The 22,666-nt window shown below is 43.9% G+C and overlaps 1 protein-coding gene and 1 long non-coding RNA gene across 4 annotated transcripts; one reads left to right on the top strand and one right to left on the bottom strand.

Moving 5' to 3' along the window:
• Window positions 1–709: 709 nt before the first annotated feature.
• On the bottom strand, window positions 710–20,866 carry LOC309856924 (arylsulfatase L-like). 2 transcript variants are annotated; one of them, XM_082718729.1, is made up of 11 exons: window positions 20,764–20,866; window positions 17,202–17,246; window positions 16,007–16,156; window positions 14,513–14,634; window positions 12,887–13,009; window positions 9,961–10,384; window positions 8,714–8,850; window positions 6,525–6,659; window positions 5,668–5,830; window positions 3,528–3,649; window positions 710–1,498 (listed from the first exon to the last, which is right to left on the bottom strand). In XM_082718729.1, exons 2-11 carry the CDS (start codon window positions 17,222–17,224, stop codon window positions 1,116–1,118), a joined length of 1,782 nt encoding a protein of 593 aa, XP_082574855.1. In that variant the 5' UTR covers window positions 17,225–17,246; window positions 20,764–20,866; the 3' UTR covers window positions 710–1,115. The 2 variants fall into 2 exon arrangements, with proteins under 2 accessions (XP_082574855.1, XP_082574856.1); XM_082718730.1 differs by lacking the exon at window positions 16,007–16,156 and having other exon boundaries at window positions 20,764–20,852.
• Window positions 8,197–20,769, top strand: LOC309856926. 2 transcript variants are annotated; one of them, XR_014307410.1, is made up of 7 exons: window positions 8,197–8,285; window positions 9,882–9,941; window positions 10,053–10,164; window positions 10,260–10,429; window positions 14,483–14,589; window positions 16,028–16,168; window positions 20,640–20,769. It is a non-coding gene; the product is annotated as an uncharacterized lncRNA (long non-coding RNA). The 2 variants fall into 2 exon arrangements; XR_014307411.1 differs by having other exon boundaries at window positions 16,028–16,205.
• Window positions 20,867–22,666: the final 1,800 nt, after the last annotated feature.

The raw sequence follows: 22,666 nt of genomic DNA, 5'->3' as shown, positions 1-22,666 counted from the left end.
ATGTGAATTCTGTTTCACTGGGGTCCGTGAGGCAATCCCCCTTCGCTATGGCCAAGGTGGGGGTCAGGGGTCAGGCGTGAGCTAGGCTAGTTAGACCCTCACCCACAGGACTTGACACCAGGGGGTCTACCTGGTGGTCACCTCCCCGTCCTGGTCCCCATTAGCTGCCCGGGAGTTCTCTTTGTCCCTTTCCAACTCCGTTCTGCGTTTTGCAGAGATAGTCATTGGGAATTAAGACTTGCCAAAAGCTTGAGGGTGGGGACAGTTTGCTGAAGGATCTCTTCGGAGAAAAGATGATTTTGCCTTAGAACTGGCGGCCCTAGTTAGCTCATATTTCCTGAGAGGTCTCTGGAGAAGCCCACCCTGTCCACACCTTGACCTCAGGACTTCCCAGCTCTGCAGCTTGGAGAGGATGAAGTTAGGGGGTTAAAGCTGCGGTCTTGCAAAGTGATGGTGGTGGGGCGCGGGGCGTGCGTGTGTGTGCAGGGAGAGGGGCTTGGGTGCAGGGTCCAGAACAAAGTCCCCATCCTGCTGGTGTCCGGTCCTGGGCATGTCCAGTGCAAAGGCTGCGGGCCCGGGGGCTTCGTGGTAGTTCAGGGACCTCCCACAAGCCCCCCACCAAGTTCTGGGTTTCCCTAAATTTCTAGGGCATCTGTTTGTGGAGAATAATTGCTTGAAAAGTGTTAATAAACCCAGACTCTTTAAACTCTTTAAAGGTTAAATAAACCCAAACTTTAAACTCTTTAAAGTCACGCCTTTTCTGGACTATGTTTGGTGCTCCGCTGGCCTTTGTCGGCAGACCCATCTGGTACGGAAGTATCTTCCACTGGGACTGTGAATCTGGATGGGGACAGAGCAGCCTTCTCTGGGTGGGGCTGGGGTTGGGGAATGGAAATCCCCATGGCAGGAGGGGCTTTGCTCCTCACTCATTGGGGGTCCAAGGGGGCTTAACAAGCCCATTGTGGTTCGGTTGACTTAAGGGTGATGGTACACTGCTGTGTCTTCCTTATACCTTTTGGGTTTCGGGGTGCAGAACTGTTCCAGCCACATAAAAGGACGTCATAATCACAGGGGAGTTGTATTCGGACCAAGAAGTACCGGGACGAGGGAGGGAGCTAGCTCTCCCCGACAGGGGACAGTGATTCAGGGTCACCTTCCCGATCACACCAGCAGAGGGGGAAACGGCCACAACAGGGCTGGAGCCAGGGTTTCCAGGTGTTGCCCTGCGTGTCCAGCTGCAGAGGAACCGGGCTGAGGGTCCGGCGATGCTCCTCCACAGCCCGTGCGACCGTGTCCATCACCTGATGGAACAAGGGCTCCGTGTCCGGGGTGAGGACGTGGGCTTCGGAGGGGTCTCTGGACAGGTCGAAGAGCAAAGGTGGGTCATGATGGGCCACATGGTCTCCAGAGCATGGGCAGACCCCTCTCCCGTAGCAGGCACCGGCGCCCTCTGGGTGGAACACTGGGGTTGTGTAGTGGACTTTCCATAGTCTTCCTCCTGAGGGAAGGACAAGAATCTCAGGGGGTTGATGTGGAGAAGCAGAACGATGGCTGGAGAGACGCTGAAGTGAATGGTTCAGCAGATGGGGACCATCCATGCCATGGGATGGAATCAGCCATAAAAATAAATGAAGCTCTGAGATCTGTTACCTTGTGCATAAACTCGAAAACACGCTGCTCCGTGAGAGAAGCCAGATACCCAAGGACACAGAGTGTGGGATCTCCTTGGTAGGAGACGTCCGAAACAGGGAAAGAACAGTAGATGCCCAAGGCTGGGGAGGAGAATGGAGAGTGAGTGCTAACAGGGACGGGGTGTCTTCAGGGGAATGGAATGTTCTGGTACGAGACACAGGTGCTGTTTGCACAACATGGTCAATGTATCAAATGCCCCTGAGTTGTACCGTTTAAAAGAGTGAATTTTTCAGCGTCATGGGCTGAAATCGTGTCCCTCCAAAATTCATATATTGCAGCCCAGACCCCCAAAAGGATGGAATCAGGAAGTGGAGGCTCTGGGGGATTAACAGATGACAAGGACAGAGCCCTCAAGAACGGGATGAGTGCCCTGACAAGGGTCAGGACAGAGCTTGCGTCCCTTGTCTCTCCACCACGTGCTGTCCTTGAAAAAATATAGAAGCATTTGCCCAATGACTGAGAGATGAGGTCCGTAGTGGGGTAGCCAGAGTGTAAAAGAACAGATCGGATCACGGGACGCAATCATTTGTGGTCTCAGGCATGCATAGATGTAGACTGGGATGTAAAATGGAATGACGGTTTTTTAGGAAACCCTCAAAAATGGAAGAAGGTGGGCAATACATACTTTTTAAGAAATGAAATGTAGCACTAAAAGCCATGCTAGATTATAATAATATTGAAGAGAATGGGTGAAAAGGGAGGGACATTTAAGGAAAAAATTTAAAAATCTATGGTAATTTCCTCAAATAAGGGAAATCCAAAGGGGTGTTCCTTCTTTCCGGATTCAGACAGTTAGAGACTTGTAGAGAATGGTTTTGAGGCATGGAAAGATGAGTTAAAGCACTAGGAGAATAGAGCCCTTCCCAAACACTGATGAGAAAAAAAAAATAAAGAATCAGAAAACCTATGCAATCACAAAGTCACGAATCTGATCAATTCATAGGGCAAATCCAACCGAGGAGAAAATGTCAGGAAGCGTCAGAGTAATAGGGAAATAAAAATGAAGAAAAGTCACTCAAATAGGTGAAACTCTGTTATTAGAAGACAAAGGTAGCAGCAGAAATTAACTGTGTCTAAAATTAAAAAATAATAGTTCTCCAGTCAATGCAAGAACTGAGTTTTTGAAAGAAAGATGATCCCTAAAAACAGAAAACTTCTGGGAATGCCAGTTAGATGATGATGAACAGTAGATCCTTCTACACATGAAGGCAATTAAAATGCAATGACATTACATGGGACAGGAATAATAGGTTTGATGAAATGCATACTTTTTAAGTAAGAAGAGTAAGGGGAGGGACAGAACAGGTTTCAGTTGCGAAAATCTGATACTGGAAAGATAACCAAACGTCTCCCTGAGTTTATGGACGCATGGGATGCCAAGGCAATTCAGATTCCCAAGGGATTAAAAAAAAATAATCTTGCAAATGATCTTAGAGTTCTTTGAAAAGGCCAGTTGGGCCAAAATAGCCCAGGAAATTTCGAAATGCAAAAATTGTTCGGTATGGACACGGCGGCTTCTATCACAAAGTTATGGTTATTACAAGGGTGAAACCGTGATGTTGAGTTAAGGTGGTTGAGACAGGTGGAAACTGATGTAGACTAAGAGTAGGGGCTTCGAGGGCGAGAGGCAGACCGCAACACTTGTGGGCAGGAAAGCCATATGAAAACCCCGTAAACAATGATAATATGGTGATACGGTAAATGACTGCTTGCATCAGGAAGGATGTTGCTGTGTCTGGGGAAAACACTGCCCAGAAAGCAAGAAAAGGGCCAGTTGTGAAGCAAGGCCACGGGAACAGAAGCCAAGATGGGACTTGATCACCCAGAGTACTCACCGTGCCGTTGGTGCCAACGGACTGCGTGCAGGAAATTCTCACAGTAATGCATCAGGAACTCGTGGTCCGAGTGCTGTGCTGTCCCCAGCAGCAAGGGCAGCAGGTCCCGGCCATCGATCACCCTGCAGACAGGAGCACAGGGACTCAGGGGGGCACGGAAGGCATGCTTGAGCCTTCCCAAGCTTAGGGAAACATTGCAAGAGACACCTCCATTATTCGTCTACAAACATCACCTTTGGCTAAAAGATCACCCAGGATCCCACATGCTCAACTGAAGTTACTGTTTGCCCAACCTTATTGCGAATGCAAGAATAAATGGAAGATTCAGGGAGATGCCTTTTTGGTTTTATACTTTATTGGGCTCTAAGCCATGGCAGCATATGCTGTCTTCTTAAACCAACATGGTGCCATTTCCTTGTCTGCAGAGTGCCCTGCCTCTCCTCCCCTCCGCCAGCCCTGCCTTCCTCATCTTCCTCCCCCTCCCCTTCCCTGTCTTCTTCAGTTTCCAAGATGGACCTCCATTCCCATTCAGGATGGAGGTTCTTGGGATTCCACTTCCCTTTCCTCCACACTTCTTAGGAGAAAACCTATATCGAGCAATGTGATGTGCAAGGGGGCTGCCTCGGGCATTTTTATGCCCCAGGGACTTGGTCAATTTTCAGAAACCTTTGTGTCCAGATGAAAACCATCAATACCAAGGATAGATTTTTACAGATACCATGAACTTTGAAAAGCCATAAAAAGGAGACCTTTTTCTCTAATTTACTAATGTTCTTCGTCAAGGTAGAGAATTCAAAACCCCAAGGAGATTTTACTTAGAGTTACTAATTACCATGAAAAATGAAACAAAAGAATCTATCTACAACATATATATGTGTGTATGTGTAAATATAATAACACCTCCAAAAATATATTCATTTACACACAGACACATGTATACGATTCTGTGTCTGTGTGTATACCTATATCAGACACTACATGGCTATGTTTATTTTACCTTCTCATGCAACAACACATTTGCAATATACGTGTCAGACAAATTTAATTTTTCAAGCAAGTGATATAAATTAATTTAAAAATTAGCGCCCAATTAGGAAAAATAATCAACTAGAGATATGATATTCACTGCAAGAAAAGAGACAACAAGGTGTGAAATATTCAGCCTCTAAGGATAAAACAGTGAAAATTATAACACACACATTGATGTATACTTGTATAGACACATATGCGTAATTTATATATATAAACGGCATGTACAAAATTGACATCGATTTTAGTTCTGTTATGTTTTAAAATCGCTACGTCACATATGACTGCTAGTGATTCCTGACGAAAAGTTTGACAAAATATATCAAGAGATTTACCTGTAAACGGTCCTACTCTTTGACTCAGGAATTCACTTTCTAAAGGATTCTTACTTAGGAAGCAATTATGACGGCAATAACGTGACCGGACAGTATTTTTTTTTTTTTAAAGCAAGGCTAACGTCCACATATAAGGCGATGGTTGAAACAAAATAACATGAAGTCATTAAATTTTGTTGTCTATGAACAAAAATTTCTAAAAATGTATATATTTCTATAAATTACATATATATATAAAACATGGAAAATATATCTAAATGATATATCTTAATCTACATATCTAGACAGATCTAGATAGATCTAGATAGATGATATATATCATACAATTATAACTATGAGAATCCTTTATTATCCTGTGATTGGACAATTATGATTATATGATTGTATACATAATTCACTATCAGATTCTAAAATAATTTTATTTTCTATTTCCCCTCCAAGTTTTCTGTAATTTTTGAGATGAAGGAAAATTGAAATCTATGCAAAATCTCTACCATGGAAAGGAATTTCCTGTGACAAACTGTTAGATTGTTCAGTGACCACCATGATAAAATGCCTCCACTCAAGCATCAGGAGAAGGAAAATGGGCATTCTCTGTATAAAATGAAGCAGGTAGCTGATCCTGGTGGCTGAAAGTAGGGAGCCTCAAGAGAGTGTTTTCCCAGAGACTCATTTCATGGACGTGTTACACAATTCAAAGTGACAATGACATTTCTCATACATGTTTGTCTGTATGGAAAACTGACTAGCTTGAGTTTCCTGGAGCTGTTCTGTACCTGTCCTGGGGCACCTCACCGCCCCCCAGCTGGACCACGGTGGGGAAAACATCCATCAGGCTGGTGGGCTCGTGGATCACTCGGCCGGCCGGCAGCACCCCAGGCCACCGGAAGATCCCTGGGACGCGGATCCCACCTTCCCAGCCCCCCATACCTTTGCCACCTGTGTGTAAACATGAACAGAAAACAATGTGATTGTTCCGTGTTTTTTTGGCAGTGTGTTTTGCCACCTTTGGGGGTACACCCAATAAGGATGTGTCTGTAGTTGGTAAAATTCCAGTTTGAATATGATGTGGCCACCACGGTCCTTGGATGCATTGCGTAAATCCTGAGTCCATCACTTGAATGGATGACCAAAGTGTGGTCCCTCCCAACAATGGAAGATTACTCAGCCATGAAAAGGAGTGAAACACTAACACTTGGCATAATGTGAATGAGTCTAGAAAACTTCATGCTCGGTGAATGCAAGCCAGTGGCCAAAGACCACATAACTGCATGATTCCATGGAACGGTTACACTAGAGAAATACACAGAGATTGAACTCAGCTGGTGGTTGTCAGGGGCTGGGCACAGAGAGAACCAGGGAATGATTGCAAATACATGCTGAGGTTCTTTCTGAGGGGATGACCATGTTCTGCCATTAAGTGATGGTGATGGTTGCACAATTCTGTGAATAGACCAAAAACCATGGCATTGGGCAAAAGAAAAAAAAAATCACAGATTATAATTTCCACCTCAAACAGAAAAACAGTATTCCGTGGTGACTCTCTTGAGGTGGGTGCCCCATTGCATGGGAAGGGTTGGGAACTGTAGGGTAGGGATAGAGACCATGAACAAGAAGCCCATCATCTCTCTACCTTTGTAGATTCCATTCCAGCCGCCATATTGGTTGTTTCTGAGTTGAGCCTCTAAAGATCCCCCGTGATCCGACGTAAAATAAACAAGAGTGCTATTGGTCAAACCTTCCATATCCAAAGTATCAAGGATCTGCCCTGTGAAGAATATGTGCATTTGAGCAGGTCAAAATGGAGCCTATCTTAAACCAAGATGTTCAGTTGTATGGCTCAGCATTTTGGACATCTCCATGAGGAGGAGCCTTGAGTATTCACATATAATGGCAGTGGGTAGCAATGAAATCATGAATCCCGAATATCACTGACTCAAGATGCATATACACCCTTAGATATACCCCATTCTGTTTCTAAAAAGTTTTAGGCAAGCTACAGAGTATAGACTACATAGGAAAAATAGCAAAAGCTTAGAAAGGAGGCAAAAAAGAAAAAAGAGTATAGAGTCAATCATATTTCAATTAAACAAAGGGAAAGAGGGAGAAACAGGAGAGATCAAGAGGGTCTAGGAACAAGGCTGACAATGGCATTGGCGATGTATGTCCATCCATGAAGAATGGTTTACAACGGTGGCTCCAAGTCTCTTATAATCACCTCAAAGGGAAATCTTATGGTTGACGCAATTCACCGTGTCTCTGAGATTTTTTTTTTTTAATTTGGATGGGAAGCACCATATTATTTTATTTCCCACAGGAGACAGAACTTACAATCTACTTTTTCATGAGGACCTGGTGTTGTGAAAGTTGACTATGGTCTCAAGTAGATCCTGTTACTGGGTAGGTTTTACTTCTACCTTATCTGTGTCTTTATATTTAAACAGTATGTCTTTTGAGCTGGGTCTTGCTTTTTTCTCCAGTCTGGTGACACTTCATTTTCATGGGTTTAACTGAGCACAGTGAAGACCATTTTCCATACCTTTAGCTTAAAATTAGCCATGTCCCTATTATTTTTCTCTTTCTTTGTTCCATCTGCAGTTAAGACATTTATTTGTCTTCAATTGCTGAAGACTTAAAATCTGTGGTTCTAGGAAATCCCCCTCCTTCAATTAATGGATTTTATTTTTTTTAAAAACAGCTTTCGGTTTTATAGATAAGCTGAGTCATAATGTCATCTATAAGCCAATACCAATAAACTATTATTAACTCAAGTCTGTAGTTTCTATGGTGGTTCACTCTTGGTGGTGTACATTGTAAGGTTTTTTATAAATGCATAATACCATGCATCTAGTGTTCTAGTATCAGGCAGAATAGTTTCTCTTTCCTAAAAATCCCCTGTCCTCCACCTATTTACACTTGGACCATGATTTTCATTAAAAAAGTTGTCAGTATTGTGGCTGGACTGAGTTTGAAACTCAATCAAGAGCCATCAATCTCAATCAAGGAGCACAGAGACACTGAAGCCATAGAGAAGATTCTTGACATAAGTCTTAAGAATTCCTTATCTTGATGGACTTAGGAGTTCTTAACTACGTACTGGAGAATTTCATAGTTTATCATTCGATATGTATTGGATTACATATATCTGTACGTCTTTCATTTAAAAGATAATCCCTCAAGTTGTGGCATGGTGAATTCTATTTTAAACACGCAGTATTTGGCATCATATAAAATAGCGTGTATTTTCCACTGATTCTTAGTCTTTTCCACACAAGGACGATGTGGCAGTGATGAGTCAGTCTGTTCTGAAGCTGCACTGGGGACATGATGTGACATCGATCTTTGCCTACCTACCTCCCAACCACCAGCATTTTTGCCAACAATTTCCTCCAAGGTAATGTTTTCAATGGATTATATAAATCATGTTTTCTCCTAAAATCTCTAATTCCCATTATGTTGCAGGTCCTAGCCCTCTATGTCCACCAGCATGTCAACCCTACGTCATCCAAGTCCTTGCTTGAGCCTCAAGGGAGTCACTGTGTTTATATCCGATGTACCCACTGAAGAAATGTGCACTCTGTGTCATACCAGGCATTATTCCAAACCCAGGGGACACACAGGGAGAACAAAGCAAGACAATCCTACCCATGGGGATTTTAATCTCTGTTCTCCTGGGGAAAAATAAGAAATCAATCCACCTAAGACAGTGTGATGAGCAGAAAGAAAGCAGACACAGTTAATCTCATCTCATTCTGTATGTCCTTTCCTCCTGCTGCTTTGGGAGGGACACGTGTCCCATTTGCACCGGGAAAAGGCACTTACCCACCATCCAGTCCATCTCTTCTGTGTTATCCCCATACAGCCCGTGCACGCTCTTCCCACGGAACATCTCCGTAGTGATCAGAGGGGTGTGCACATGAAGAAAGGAGACAAAGAGCAGGAAAGGTCTCTGCTTGTTCCTGAAAATAAATAACGGCGACTGGAGTTATTTCTACTTAAGGATAGATTGAGGTCCTAGAGACACAAGATAGAGATCTAGTTTGTCACTTCCTTCAACAAGTATATCTGCTACTCTTTAATGGGATGACTTTACTCTTCTAAAGTCTGTTGAAAAATTCACACTGATACCATACACGTTTTTTCCCCCTGAATTTTATCAATTTATAACTCTACATACTTCTGGCAAATGAACGTAAGATGGACCCCCAGGCAACTGTCTGATCTGACGTTTATTTCGATTAGTTCAGTATATGTTCCCATTTAGAACCTTAGCATACAGAATAAAGTGATTATTTCATATTTAGTTTTCTTTTTAATTGCTCTCAAGCAACAACGTTTAGGATATATGACATAGTTATTATAAAATACACTTGAAAAATGGCAAGTATTAGGTTATTAATTTCAATTTCATTGTCCCCCATCTTGGTGGTGCCTCATCTGTTCCTCTCTCTGTCTTTGACAGTAATTATCAGTATCATTTCTCACCCATGTTAGGCAAGCCCACAAAAAGAATGTTCTGGAACATGATCACAACCTCATCTCCACCAGGTGAATTGGGGTTCTATGCTGTCCCCCTCTTTACAGAAACACTTGGGGAGCATGGAACTGGCTCTGTGTGATGTAGCTTTATATCTTGCCCCTCTTAACTGTGACATAGTAAGTGCCTTTGTTATTCAAATTTACATTTAAGATAGAGTTAGCAACAGGACAACTTAGTTCCAATGATAGAGCTTTAAAAATATTTATATTTATTGTAAATCTTCAGGTAATTCAGTTTGTTGTGTGAGTTAAATATGGCCCGTGGTGATCAGTGGGTGCTTACACAATGGTACTAGCTCCAAGGATTGGGGGACAACAGCAAATTTCATGTGCCCTGTCACCTGTTTCAATTGTCACCATCAACTTGGGCTCAACAGAGCATTTCTGACACATTTTATCAAAAATATCTTCCCGGGCCAGAATGAGTTCACCATTCCTATCTCCATTACAGAAAGAAAGTGGAAGATTTTTCAAGATGCATTTTCATCATGGACCAGAGACTAGGATAAAGGTAACTCTTTGATGCTCACCTTTGGACAAAGGATGAGACCTCTTTGAGAACAAGAGGTGTCGTCCTTTGAAAGTGCATGGGCTGCTCCGTGATGGTGTGGTTTCTCATCAGAAAGCAGTCTGCATGAACAATCAAGACCCCTATGAAACAGGAGGTCACAGAGAGCAAGATGGCGGCAATGGTCAACCAGATGACCGGCGTCCATGAGCCCGATGTCAGATGGGTGAGTTTCCCAGCGGTGAGTGTGAGGGCAGCAAAGACCATGATTTGGAAGCAGACGTGGAGTTTGTACTCCATGCCTGCACGCTTCTCCGACAGTTCCCAGTGGATGCAATCTCCCATCATGGAAAATGGCATTCCGTAGAAATGGTCAAATCCGTGGCTGATGGGATGGTGGCAGTGATCATCGGAAGAGTCACAGTTGAGGCCCAGATGCCATTTTCCTGAAAGGCAAAGAGGATTCCCATGTCACCACCGGCTGATCATTGGTTAGTAGGTATTGCAGGCTGGCCCTCTTCTAGCTGTTCTGCCGCATGCATGAACGGGGTGGGGAGGTACAAAGATGTGGGTAGTGTTCACGGCTATTTCAACCACAACCTGGCTTAGCACTGTTACAGAGCAATGAGACGCCAGTGTGGCAGCATTATGTGGCGCGTTGTTTCCCGTGCTACTGAAACAAATTACCATTAATTTGTGATTGCTTAAAACAATAGGAATTTATGTTCCCAAAGTTCTGAAGCTAGAAGCCCAGGATCAAGGTTTGACAGGACCGTGCTCCCTCTGCAGGTTTCGGGGGAGGATCTTTCCTGCCTCTTCTACTTCTGGCGGCTCCAAGAGTTCCTTGACTCATGGTCATATCCCTCCCACTCTGCTTCTGTGGCCACACTGCCTTCTTCCCTTCCGTGTCATATATCCCTCTGTCTTTCTTTTTTTAATTTAATTTAATTTAATTTAATTTTCAGTGTTCCAAAATGTATTGTTTATGCACCACACCCAGTGTTCCATGCAATACGTGCCATCCATAAAACCCACCACCAGGCTCACCTAAACCCTTCCCCACCGCTCCAAAATCCTCAGTTTGTTTCTCAGTGTCCACAGTCTCTCATGGTTCATCTCTCCCTTTGATTCCCCCATCTCACTTCTCCTCTCTATCTCCCCATGTCCTCCATGTTATTTCTTATGCTCTACAAGTAAGCAAAACCATATGATAATTATCTCTCTCTGCTTGACTTATTTCACTCAGCAGAATCTCTTCCAGTCCCGTCCATGTTGCTACAAAAGTTGGGTATTCGTCCTTTCTGATGGAGGCATCATACTCCATAGTGTATATGGACCACATCTTCCTTATCCATTCGTCCATTGAAGGGCATCTTGGTTCTTTCCACAGTTTGGTGACTGTGGCCATTGCTGTTATAAACATTGGGGTACAGATGGCCCTTCTTTTCACTCCATCTGTATCTTTGGAGTAAATACCCAGTCATGCAATTGCAGGGTCATAGGGAAGTTCTATTTTTAATTTCTTGAGGAATCTACACACTGTTTTCCACAGTGGCTGCACCAACTTGCATTCCTACCAACAGTGTAATAGGGTTCCCCTTTCTCCACATCCTCTCCAACACATGTTGTTTCCTGTCTCATTGATTTTGGCCATTCTAACTGGTGTAAGGTGGTATCTCAATGTGGTTTTAATTTGAATCTCCCTGGTGGCTAGTGATGATGAACACTTTTTCATGTGTCTGATAGCCATTTGTATGTCTTCTTTGGAGAAGTGTCTGTTCATGTCTTCTGCCCATTTTTTGATGTCTATGTCTGTCTTAAAAGGAGACTTGACCTTGCATATAAAGTACCCCTGAGTAATCCAGGAAAATCTCATCTTAAGGTCCTTCATTTAACCACATCTATAAAGACCATTTCTCCATATAAGGTAATTTTTTTTTTTTAGCTTCAGGCATGTAGGATGGGATATCTTTGGTGATTGTTATTCAGTCTACTGTAGCTAAATTTACAAAGGTCTGTGTCACAACAATAAGGAAGGCTAGGAGGGCTCACATTGTTCTAGAAAACGATCTGCTGTTCTCAGTGTTGGTAAGCAATTTCCTGACTTTGGAACTGTCCCTTTCCTTGTTAAACCACTGTAATGGTAGTCAGGGTCATGGTAGGCCAGAGGTTCTACAGAGCACAGCTTTCAAGTTCAATCAATCGCAGATGCAGATGCTTATCTTCTCCCATCACTATTAAAGCATTGATAGAAACCTTTGTGTCTTCCCGCCACCCCAAATGGCCGTCTCTCATCCAGAAAACCTCATGAGATTTTCCAAGGAGTGTTCCATGAGAATAGACTTCTATCTCAAAAAAATTATAATAAGTCTATTGGATTGAATACTCAGTGTATCAGCTAGTCTTGCTGTTTATGATGAGTAAGTGGCACAGTTTAATAAAAATTACACTATAACATGATGGCAACAATGACAGCATGGACCCCTCTCAAGAAACTACTATGCTTCATTGTGTTTCAGTTGGTACATGACACGGTTTATTGACATCTAGAAAGATAAGCATGCTATTTATGGAAGCAGAGAAGTACTAAGCCCTACAGTCCCATTTCTGTGCAGAATTTAAGGAATTTCTGGAAATTTAAGGAAAACATTATGGAAATTGTTAATAGCTCGTTGATATTAGGAAAAAATGTCCCCCCCACTTTTTTTGTTTTTTATCATGGTGCATCAGCAAATACTATGAAATGCCAGGTATTTCATTAAACTTATATATCTTCAGCATCTACGTCACACAACGCAGTCCGGGTACTCAGGTCATTCCTGCACTCATGGAGCTTTCTGCCTGGTGGACAATCCCACTGCATCAAAACCATTTCATTCCCCAGGTTTTTGGTTGACTACACTCTCCATATAAAGGAAATGTACTTAATGCTTTCAAAATATACATACCTATTAGCCCAGTGGCATATCCTCTGTCTTTTAATATTTTTGCAAAAGTTGTCTCATTGGTTGGGAGCCCTCCAGATGCTCCGGTCCACTGAACAACACGATAACCGTTGCTGGAAACCATACCTTTGGGAACCATTTTCAAAGAAACGTTACCATCCGACAATGACACGTTAATAATAATGATACTGACAATAATAATGTTGTTTTTTTTTTTTTCATTTAAAATATGCTGTGAAACATTAATTGAAAACTTAGCAAGAAGAACTGTTGTCCTGTTATGTGAAGGTTATAAACACATATAGAAGTGAAAAAGGAAAGAGAATTTAAAAAGGTTTTATAATTGCACCAGACTGTTGATACGATCCAGAGATTTTCAAACTTGTCTGGACTTTGGAATCATTTGGGGAGCTTGAAAATATTCTGAAACCTGGTTGTCAATCCATAGCTTGTGATTTTATTTTAAGGTTTTAATCAATCAATCAATTAATTAATTACTTTAGGGAGAGAGAGTGCAAGCTGGGAGAGAGGCAGAGGGTTGATGGAGAAAGAGAGACTGTCATGCAGACTCCAGACAGAAAGTGGGGCCCAAGGCGGAGCTCAATCATACGACCCTGAGATTGTGACTTGAGCTGAAACCAAGAGTCAGATGCTTGGCCAACTGAGCCAATCAGAGATTGTGCCTCCCCAGAGATTGTGATTCTAAGTGGTTGGGGGTGGAATTTGGGATTTGGAATGGTTATAAGATGCCCCAGATGATCCATGTATGCTAACAAAGTAGGGAGGCATGGATATAATTCACACTGACTCTGATAACTTATTCAACTCAATTCACTCAATTATTCAAGTGTTTAAAAAACATAGGTTAAATATTTTTCTAAAGCTCTGCAGTATACAGTCAAGAACCACTAACTTGAAAGACGTTCTGTACCTCCTAGACTGATTTTATGAATGCAGCTCAGTCTTCACTAGGAAGATCTGAGAAGATCTACTTGGCTCCAAGACTGATCATATCTCAACCATCATCGTTTGGGAACTTGGAGAATTCATTCTGAGATTTTCCAAAGCTTTGAGCATACATCTGGTTGAGCGGAAGAATAGTGGAACATAAATTTACATTAGCCAGAATTCTGTCTTCCCTGGAGGCGTGAGAAGAAGCCAGGGACCCACATATGGGAGAGTCTGTGAGAGTCACATGGCCAGGCCAGTCCTCAGTTATTCAAACACTAGTCCCGGGTTATTCAGACGCTAGTCCACTAGTTTAGGTGTTTCTGTGAAGGTTTTTAAAGAAATGGTTAACATCTACAATCAGTTGGCTTTACTAAAGGAGATAACCCTTGATACGCAGGTTCCTTATCTTTAGGGTCAAAGGGCAGAAGGATGCCAAAGACATCACACAGACTTCAAACTTTTGGTCCACTCCCTACTCAAATCCCTCTGCCTGGGTCACCTCATTACCTACAGGGCTCTATGGCTCTTACTGGGTCTAATCTGGTAAAAATATGGAGGGGTTACATTATTTTCTCCCCATGCTTTAGTATCTCTAGCAGTGGACCCATGCTTTACTATCTCTAATATAGGGATCATGTTCTTTTCCAGAGTCACGGTTAGACATGAAAGAGGACAAACCTGATCTGAGAGGGTATCTGCCCGTTAGGAAAGCAGCCCTGCTTGGGGTGCACACTGATGCAGCTGCCACGTGCTGGGTAAGCATCACACCGTCCTCTGCAAGGCGGTCAATATTTGGAGTCCTACTGAGGGAAACATCAACAGTGTTATTTCTTAACAAACAAACACATACGGTTTCCTACAAGCATATCAACCTATTTAACAGAAATTCATCTCATCAATGTCCACAATAGCCAAGCTATGGAAAGAGCCCAGATGTTCACTAACAGACGAATGGATAAAGAAGATATGGTCTATACACAGTGGAATATTACTCAGCCATCAAAAAGAATGAAATCTTGCCATTTGCAATGATGTGGATGGAACTAGAGTGTATTATGCTAAGCCAGATAAGCCAATGAGAGAAAGACAACTATTATATGATCTCTTTCATATATGGAACTTAAGAAATAAAACAAAGGATCAGAGGAAAAGGAAGGAAAAAATAAAACAAGATGAAATAAGAACAGAAGACAAACCATTAGAGACACTTAAGTATACGAAACAGACTGAGGGTTGCTGGGGAGGTGGTGGGAAGATGGGGCAACTGGGTGATGGACCTTAAGGAGGGAACATGATGTGATGTGCACCGGGTATTAGATAAGACTGATGAATCACTGAGCTCTGCCTCAGAAACCAATAATGCATTATATGTTAATTAACTGAATTTAAATTTCTAAAAAGAAAGAAAATCAGCCCATCATCCTTTCACCCATCCAGGTGTTCTTGGGAATGACCAAAAGGCAGTGGCAAGAACTTCAAATGTCATCTATACCACTGAAGTAACATAAACTCAGTTCAGTATTGTTTACTAAGTTTCTGCAACATGCTACTGGTACAGAGAGGGGCGTAATGGGAAATCCAGAACCGAAAATCTGGGGTGCCTTCTTTAATGGGACTCATGAAAATTGTACTTCTCAGCACCAACATATTGTAGTGAGGGTGGGATTCAGGGGTGGGTTCATGGTGTTGCCTAAGCTGGGTCTCCAAGGTCAATTAGTGATTGAGGCAATGGGATGAGCTCCTTCTTAGAGAGATGGGCCAGCAATGACAGATAAGCATGTCATATCTGGTGATGATAGGGACATGGATTTGTCCGTCAGAAGCAGAGCTTTTCAGCAGGGAGCACTGAAGTCATGCATGAATGGATGGAGTTGGGCTGATGGGTGGAAGAGGAGCATGAGGAGACTTGGGTCATTGACCCTGATGCAACACCAATGATTTTTAAACACTGTCCACCTTGGACTCTGCTGGTGAAAACATGTCCAAAAGTCACAGATAGGAAGAATCTGAGCTGGGGTTAGCACTGGGGTGGGAAGAAGGAAGGGTTAGAGGCCATGAAAGGAAGTGTGTGCAGAATCCCATCAAAGTTCTGATAGGACATATGGAGAGTTAGATCCATTGTCAGTGGGGTCTTCACTGAGGTCCCAGATGAACGGCTCTCAGAATCCTTGCCTGATGGTCTTGTTCCCATAGCAGCCAATGTCGCCAATGCCAAAATCATCTGCCATCAGAAGAAGGATGTTTGGACGCCCACCAGATAAATCCCTGCAAGCTGAGGGCCTCACACCTAGAAGCATGCCGACCGTCACAGCCAGCCAGCTCCTGAAAGACAAGGTGCCGATGGACGCTTAACTCTGCTATCCCATGTCTTGTACGTGACTTCCATAGGTGGGACTTTTTTAGGCAAGTTCACATTTTAGGGGACTTTGATATTAGCATCACATTGTAGAATAGTTAAGTACATTCTTGGGCATTTGACTTTTTCTTAGTTGAACACAACTCAAGCTCTTGATGGTTTTATTTCAACCGTCAACATTTTTTTGCCATTTTAAGCCCTGGAGTCTGTTGTTAGGTCATCACACCCATGATTAAGAAAAAAACCTTATTTGGTTTCTTATTAGGCATGGATCAGGTCCCTAGAATGCCTACAGCTCCTTCCCCTTTGCCTCTTTAATTTTTCCTTAAATAAGTCAACCATGTTGAACTTGGGTATCTGTGGTGCTTGGTAGGCAGTTGGACCACTGACCAGAGCAAGACAGAGAAGAAAAGTCAGGGCAAGGGCTTACCAATACCAGCTGTTGATTCTGAGTCTACTAAATGTCTCCATATATTCTAGCACAAATATGACTGACTTTTTTCATGATGGGAAGTGGGTCTTTTTGAGGTTCCAGCCCAGAGCAGAAACAATTGGTGGTGGCACATCAGGAGAAAGAATTGCCATGGAGCTTGGCGGCTTTCCCACCATCAACACTATCATAACCCCATAACCAGGGCATCCATGGAGCCCCTCCTCTCTCTTTATATGGAAGCCACCTTGGGATCATGCATACACAGCAGGACAAGAGTGCTGTCGTCCCCAGTGCCATGGACTAACGGTGAGATCTGAGTCGCCAAAGATCTGCAATATGGACTCCCTGGAAAATCAGACAACTGGGTTTGGGAATAGGGAAGCAGACTTCTTTCAGAAGATCCCAAATGGGGGGTGTGGATCATTGATAGGAATCCCGAGTCCCACGATCACTGCCCCAGACGCACCATCAGTGACTAGGTGAACAAGACCACTTTGTCCATGCACCCTGACAAAGGGACAAAAAGAAATGTAGAAGCAGAAACAGAAGATTAAGCATTGCATGTAATCCTGTCTTACCAAGAGTGGTCCCGAGGTAACATGTTCTCCCCTGACTTTTATTGCCTGGAAGAAATAAAGGAGGTTTATCATAACAAAGGCAGCAGACATGCACTAATTCCGTCCATAAAATACTAAGTATTTAGCAAAAGGGAGACTTTGATTCTCTCGGATGATATCAACAAAACCTTAAAACAATGACCAAAAACTCGTAAAAAGAATGGCCTTCCCCCATTAAAAAGGCTTTTAAGATGCTGAACACCATCTTAAGAATGTAGAATGTATGACTTCCGAGGGCCGGATGATATGGATTTGGGTTTTTTTGTTTTGTTTTGTTTTGTTTTGTTTTTTGCCCAGGTGATCTGATCTGTCCCAACTGAAACTATGTCCCCTTTAAATATGAACTCCCCATCCCACTCCCCAACCCCTGGCTCAGATATTAGGGGAAAGCCAACTTTGGATTTCGGTGGATGAATGACCTTGATCAGCTCAGCCCTTACAGTGACCTTGAAGACCTACTCACGAGTTGTTTGAAGTGATGTTGGCTTCCACGGTGGGGGATGCTTCTGAGCCTGGGAGGCATCCAGCCCTCCCATGAGCACCACCTTACCCCATGTAAGCTGTTCCCGAGAGAGGCCAGTGGGCTCTGTATCCTTCAAGTGCAGCCTGAACTTTCTGCCTCCTTCACATTCTGTGGACCTCAGTCTTTGGCCACAGGTGGTACAGGCATCTTTCCAAACTTCCTAGCCATCTCAGGTGACTTCTCACACTTTTGTACACAGTATTCGCTTCACCTCAAGGACAAGGCAATGAGCCTCTGGTCAACCAGATGGCTGTTATGTGCAGCAGGGATAGGGCAAAGCTTGTGCAGAGATAGACCTCATGGGATAGGTTCCTTTGTGGGCTGTATGTAAACAGCACATCCAGCATAGGGAAGTTTCCACGTGTGATAAAACCTGATGGCTTCCACCACTGGGCCATGTCTAGCACCAAGCCATCGCTGTTTATTTGCTTCACTTCCTGTCGGAGGCAGGCCCCTGGCCAGGGCGGCCTCCGCCATTAAAAGATGGCGCCTGGCTAGTTGCCAGGTGAGGATTGCCTCGTGAGACTAAGCGGAACGCCCAAAGAGGAAGTAAACAGCATTGGTTGCTAGCGAAGTTGTTCGTTTAGGTGCACAGCCTGGTTCGCTCCCTCCTGTACCCTGCTCGCTGATTGGTCATGTAAGCGTATATAAGTGTGTAGACTTGCGGAAAGAGAGAGAAGATGCATCCGAACCAGGCTTCTTGTCGTCCTTGCGGGGCGAGGGCGATAACTTCCAGGAAGGATTTTCCTAAGGTGTGAGCCACCAACTTCCCACCATCTTGGTTTGCTTCTGGAGGGTGAATGATGTCACCCTTTGGGATGGTAGCTATGTGCTTTCTCTAGCATCCAAAGTATTTAGCTTACATTAGGGTTTCCTCTTGGTGGTGCCCATTCTATGTGTTTGGGCAAATGTATAATGATATGGACGCACCATTATAGTGTCCTACAGAGTGGTTTCATAGCCCTAAAACCCCCAGTGCTGCCCCTGTTCATCCCTCCTTGGCCCCAGACCCCAGCAACGACTGATCTTTCAGTGTCTCCATAACTTTGCTTTTCCAGAAGGTCCTAGAGCTTGAAGCTCCTAGAGTGTGCATTGTTGGTAAAACCACTCCCCTCTTCTGACGCAGAACTAGGATGTTGGGGATTCTGTCTACCTGACTTGCTTTTACAGATAGATGGTTTTGAGCAACGTGTCTCAGAACGAGCAGAGGACGGGAGCTGGAAATGTTTTCTTTTCATACTGTCCTCGTGCAACCCACTCTTAGTTTGGTCCAGCTTATGGCTTTGGGCTACAGATCTTAAATCATGACGTCTTAGGGGGTCTGTATAAATATTTTTATTTACGTATACTTATAAACTAGGTAACACATTATACATCATATGGTGATACACACATACAGAAAATATACATTATTCCATGGTAATATATAACGTGTCTGTAGTATTTAAAAATATAAAATATACACTAGAGTATAAAGTAGACATGGTCGTTATGGGCAGCTGGGACAGGCATTTTATCTATTTATATGTAAAATTTGGGGGTTTTGCCAGAAAAAGCCTATGAGGGGATACTTCTGACTTTTCTGGGGGAAGGTGGCTGGTTGTAGCCGTCATATGTGGTTATCGTTGACAGTCCATGTCTGAGAGCCAACGGTAACTGAAAACCCATATGAGGTTTCCTTAATGCCAAATATGGGTCTAGCTTCTAAATGATATGTTCTGTATATTTAGCTACATAAAGGAAGTGTGTATCTATATATATTTGGAAATGAACTCCGAGGTTTATGGAATGCTGCCTACTTTTTTCTTCAGATTGGCATTCTGTTAGCAGAGAAAACTTTAAGAAAACACAGTGGAGTGAAAGCAGAGAGTAGCACGGTGGCTTCCAGAGGTCTGAGTTGGAGGGGCTTGGAGAGGTGAGGTTTTTTTTTTTTTTTTTAAAGATTTTATTTATTCATTTGACAGATGGAGATCACAAGTAGGCAGAGAGACAGGCAGAGAGAGAAGTAGAAGCAGGCTTCCTGCTGAGCAGAGAGGCCGATGCGGGGCTCGATCCCAGGACCCTGAGATCATGACCTGAGCCGAAGGCAGAGGCTTTAACCCACTGAGCCACCCAGGCACCCCTGGAGAGGTGAGGTTTAAGGGACTACCCTGCAACCAGAAGAGGGGTACGTTCTCGCAATCCAATGCCGACCGTAGCCGACAGTGCTCAACGGGGCCCCTAGACCAGATCTTAATCTTTCTCAAAGAAAAAAAAAAAAAAAAAAAAAAAGGAATGGTAAATATGTGACATCCTGGAGAAATTTGTTAGGACCTGTGTCGTAATCGCAAAGCAGTTTCAGCATGTCTCAAATACACAAGCTGTATCTGTCACACTAATACAAGGTTTTCGGTCTGTGAGATGCCAGTTTTAAAAAAAAAAAGGGAAAACAGGATGCAAGGCATCATGTAGGCTTTGACCATCTTCCAGGAGGGGACCAGACATCACTCCTGCTTCCTGACTGTCCTCTAGCCTCAGGGCAACACGCCTGCCGTTGCCACTCAGCCTGAGCCCCCTTCCGGGATCTAGCTGAGTTTCCCATCTCCAGGATTCCTCCCACATCCTGTCCCCACATCTGAGACCTGTAGGAATGTAGGATGATTCCATTTCCCCGGGCTCTGGATTCTGTGTCTAGTTCATTCTGATCTGCATTGGTTTTTGAAATCACCCCAGGGAAGAGGGGGTTGGAAATGTGTCCTGATGTTTTTTCTTTTCTTTTCTTTTCTCTCTTTCTTTCTTTCTTTCTTTCTTTCTTTCTTTCTTTCTTTCTTTCTTTCTTTCTTTCTTTCTCTCTTTCTTTCTTTTGTCGTTCCTTTTTGCAAAATCGCTTCTGCAAGATTGCCAGAGACTGCCTCCGAGGACATGGTGTGCCCTGCAACACGGTGTGCTTCTGGGACAGCTGCCCAGCATCCCTGGATAGGCGTGGACCACCCTGCCAAGAGCCCCAGGAGAGCCGCTTACCTGAATGGCTGGAGGTTGGAGGTTGGAGTTTGGAGGTGAAGGGCTGGTTGTGCACATCAGGGAGCGGCCTCTCCTTACCGGCCGGCGGCACTCACAGTCTGTGAGTCCCCAGGCCTGCTGGGTCACTGCACGCACGTACCTCCGGAACTGATTCACTCTTCAAAGCCACAGCCCGGAGGTGGCAGAAGCAAGTTCGGTCGTCCAGAGAGAACAGACGGGTCAGTCGCTGGCGTCCCGGGGTGACGGTCGTCCCCGGTTTCTACAGAAGAACTTCTGTTCTTCATTATACAATGGAACCGTGCCAGAAGGAGCCTGGAGGACTCACGCTGTGAACACTGACTCATTCATGCCCGGGGACGTGGAAACCTTTCCGACCTTTGTTCCACTCAGAGGGGTATTGGCTGGCTGTGCTCCAAAATACGAAAGCCGTTGCCTTCAAAAATGCCTCTTGGACAGTCCTTAAATTTTGTGGCTTCCCTACCTCCCCATCATTGGCCTCTGCCTCTGACATTTAAAAAAAAGGGGGAACAGAGCACACCTCTGCTTGTATCAGCAAGCACTGTCCTATGTAAATAGCTTGGCTTCTCCCTAGCCCTATATCTCTATTTAGGAACTTCTGAATTTTAGGCCGTATTTGTTTATTTGTTTGTTTTCTATTCACAAGGGAGCACCTTCCTTCGTCAGGGGGCAAGACCCATGTTTCAGGCAGCATAAGATGCAAACCTGATCCTTTCCAAAGACTTTCTTCAATTAGAGTTTTCTGAACACTCCCCAGGGGCAAAATCCTATCTAAGGATCCATCTTCGAAGCCCCTTGTGCATTTGGTTCTTTGTTTGTTTGTTTTTCTCTCTCTGTGGTCCGGGCATGTCCGAATGGGGATTTGAGGCTCGTGCTTGGCAGATAACCATCTTACGAGTTCATGGCTTCAAAAATTCTTTGCAAATTCAGAAATTAAAGGAAGGTGGGTAGACGCTGTTCGGTGGGGATTCCCTGTTGCTTCAAGGCAGGTCTGCGGAAGGACGCTGGTGACGAAGGAAGGCAGCTGGCCTCCTGTTGTTTTTTGCCCAGTGTCAGCTAAGAGAAGCCATGTCCTGAAGGCTCGGTGGCACATGGAGGTTCTGGACCCAGATATACAGCTTCTCACTCCTTCTCGTGGGAGCTGGTGGTTCTTTTTGTAGCTGAAGGAACAAATCCATCAAGTGATTTGTACACCGCCTGGGTTTAGCGCCTCTCAAGAAACCTACTTTTCAGCTGCCCTGAAACCAGGTCACTGTGTTTTTGGGTTTTGAGTTATTTGGGCACTCTGATGGGACATGGAACTGTGTGTCTATGGGGCGTTCGTGAATTCCTGCAGTCGTATTTTACGGTCTTCAACAGCAGCCCAGATATCACATGGAGACTGCAGAATTGCCTTAAAGGCAAAATACGATCCCCACAGAGAAGGGTCTGTTTGCAGAGATTGCTCTGCAGGGGGAGGGCTTGGAAGATCCCAGGATTAGAATGTCCTTGAAGGATGACCTCCTTTGCAAGGCTGAGCTCCTTGCTTGTAGCTCCAGAAATTATGGAGCCTTGGGTGAAGCTGTATTGTTGGGTGATGACACGCCTGTCTTTTTCACAGTAATTCTCATGTGAATGTTCCTCCTTGTCCTTGCACACCTGCCCCCATTTTCATACACAAAATAGGACTGTAATAAAGGGTACAAGTACATGAGAAAGAGTCCTATGATAGAGGCAATGCTTATATCCATCCATCTATCTATCATGTATCCATCCATACATTCATCCATCATCCATCCATCCATCCACCTATCATGTCTACCATTTATATCCATCGATCTATCTCTCCATCCATTCATCCATGCATCATCTATCTATCCATCCATCCATCCATCCATCTACCCAC

Source organism: Mustela nivalis (assembly GCF_964662115.1).
Source record: "Mustela nivalis genome assembly, chromosome: Y".
NCBI classification, from domain to species: domain Eukaryota; kingdom Metazoa; phylum Chordata; class Mammalia; order Carnivora; family Mustelidae; genus Mustela; species Mustela nivalis.
The sequence above is the reverse complement of the archived record's forward strand: the minus strand, read 5'-3'. Positions and strand labels throughout refer to the sequence as shown.

Bases quoted from the DNA above. Each gene is read 5' to 3' on its own strand.
- LOC309856924 (XM_082718729.1), bottom strand. From the start codon at position 17,224: ATGTTACCTCGGGACCACTCTTG. The intron at 8,851-9,960 runs GTGAGCATCAAA...ATTTATTTTCAG, and splicing joins GTCTCATCCTTTGTCCAAAG to GAACAAGCAGAGACCTTTCC. The intron at 6,660-8,713 runs GTAAGTGCCTTT...TATTCTTCACAG, and splicing joins AGAGATGGACTGGATGGTGG to GGCAGATCCTTGATACTTTG.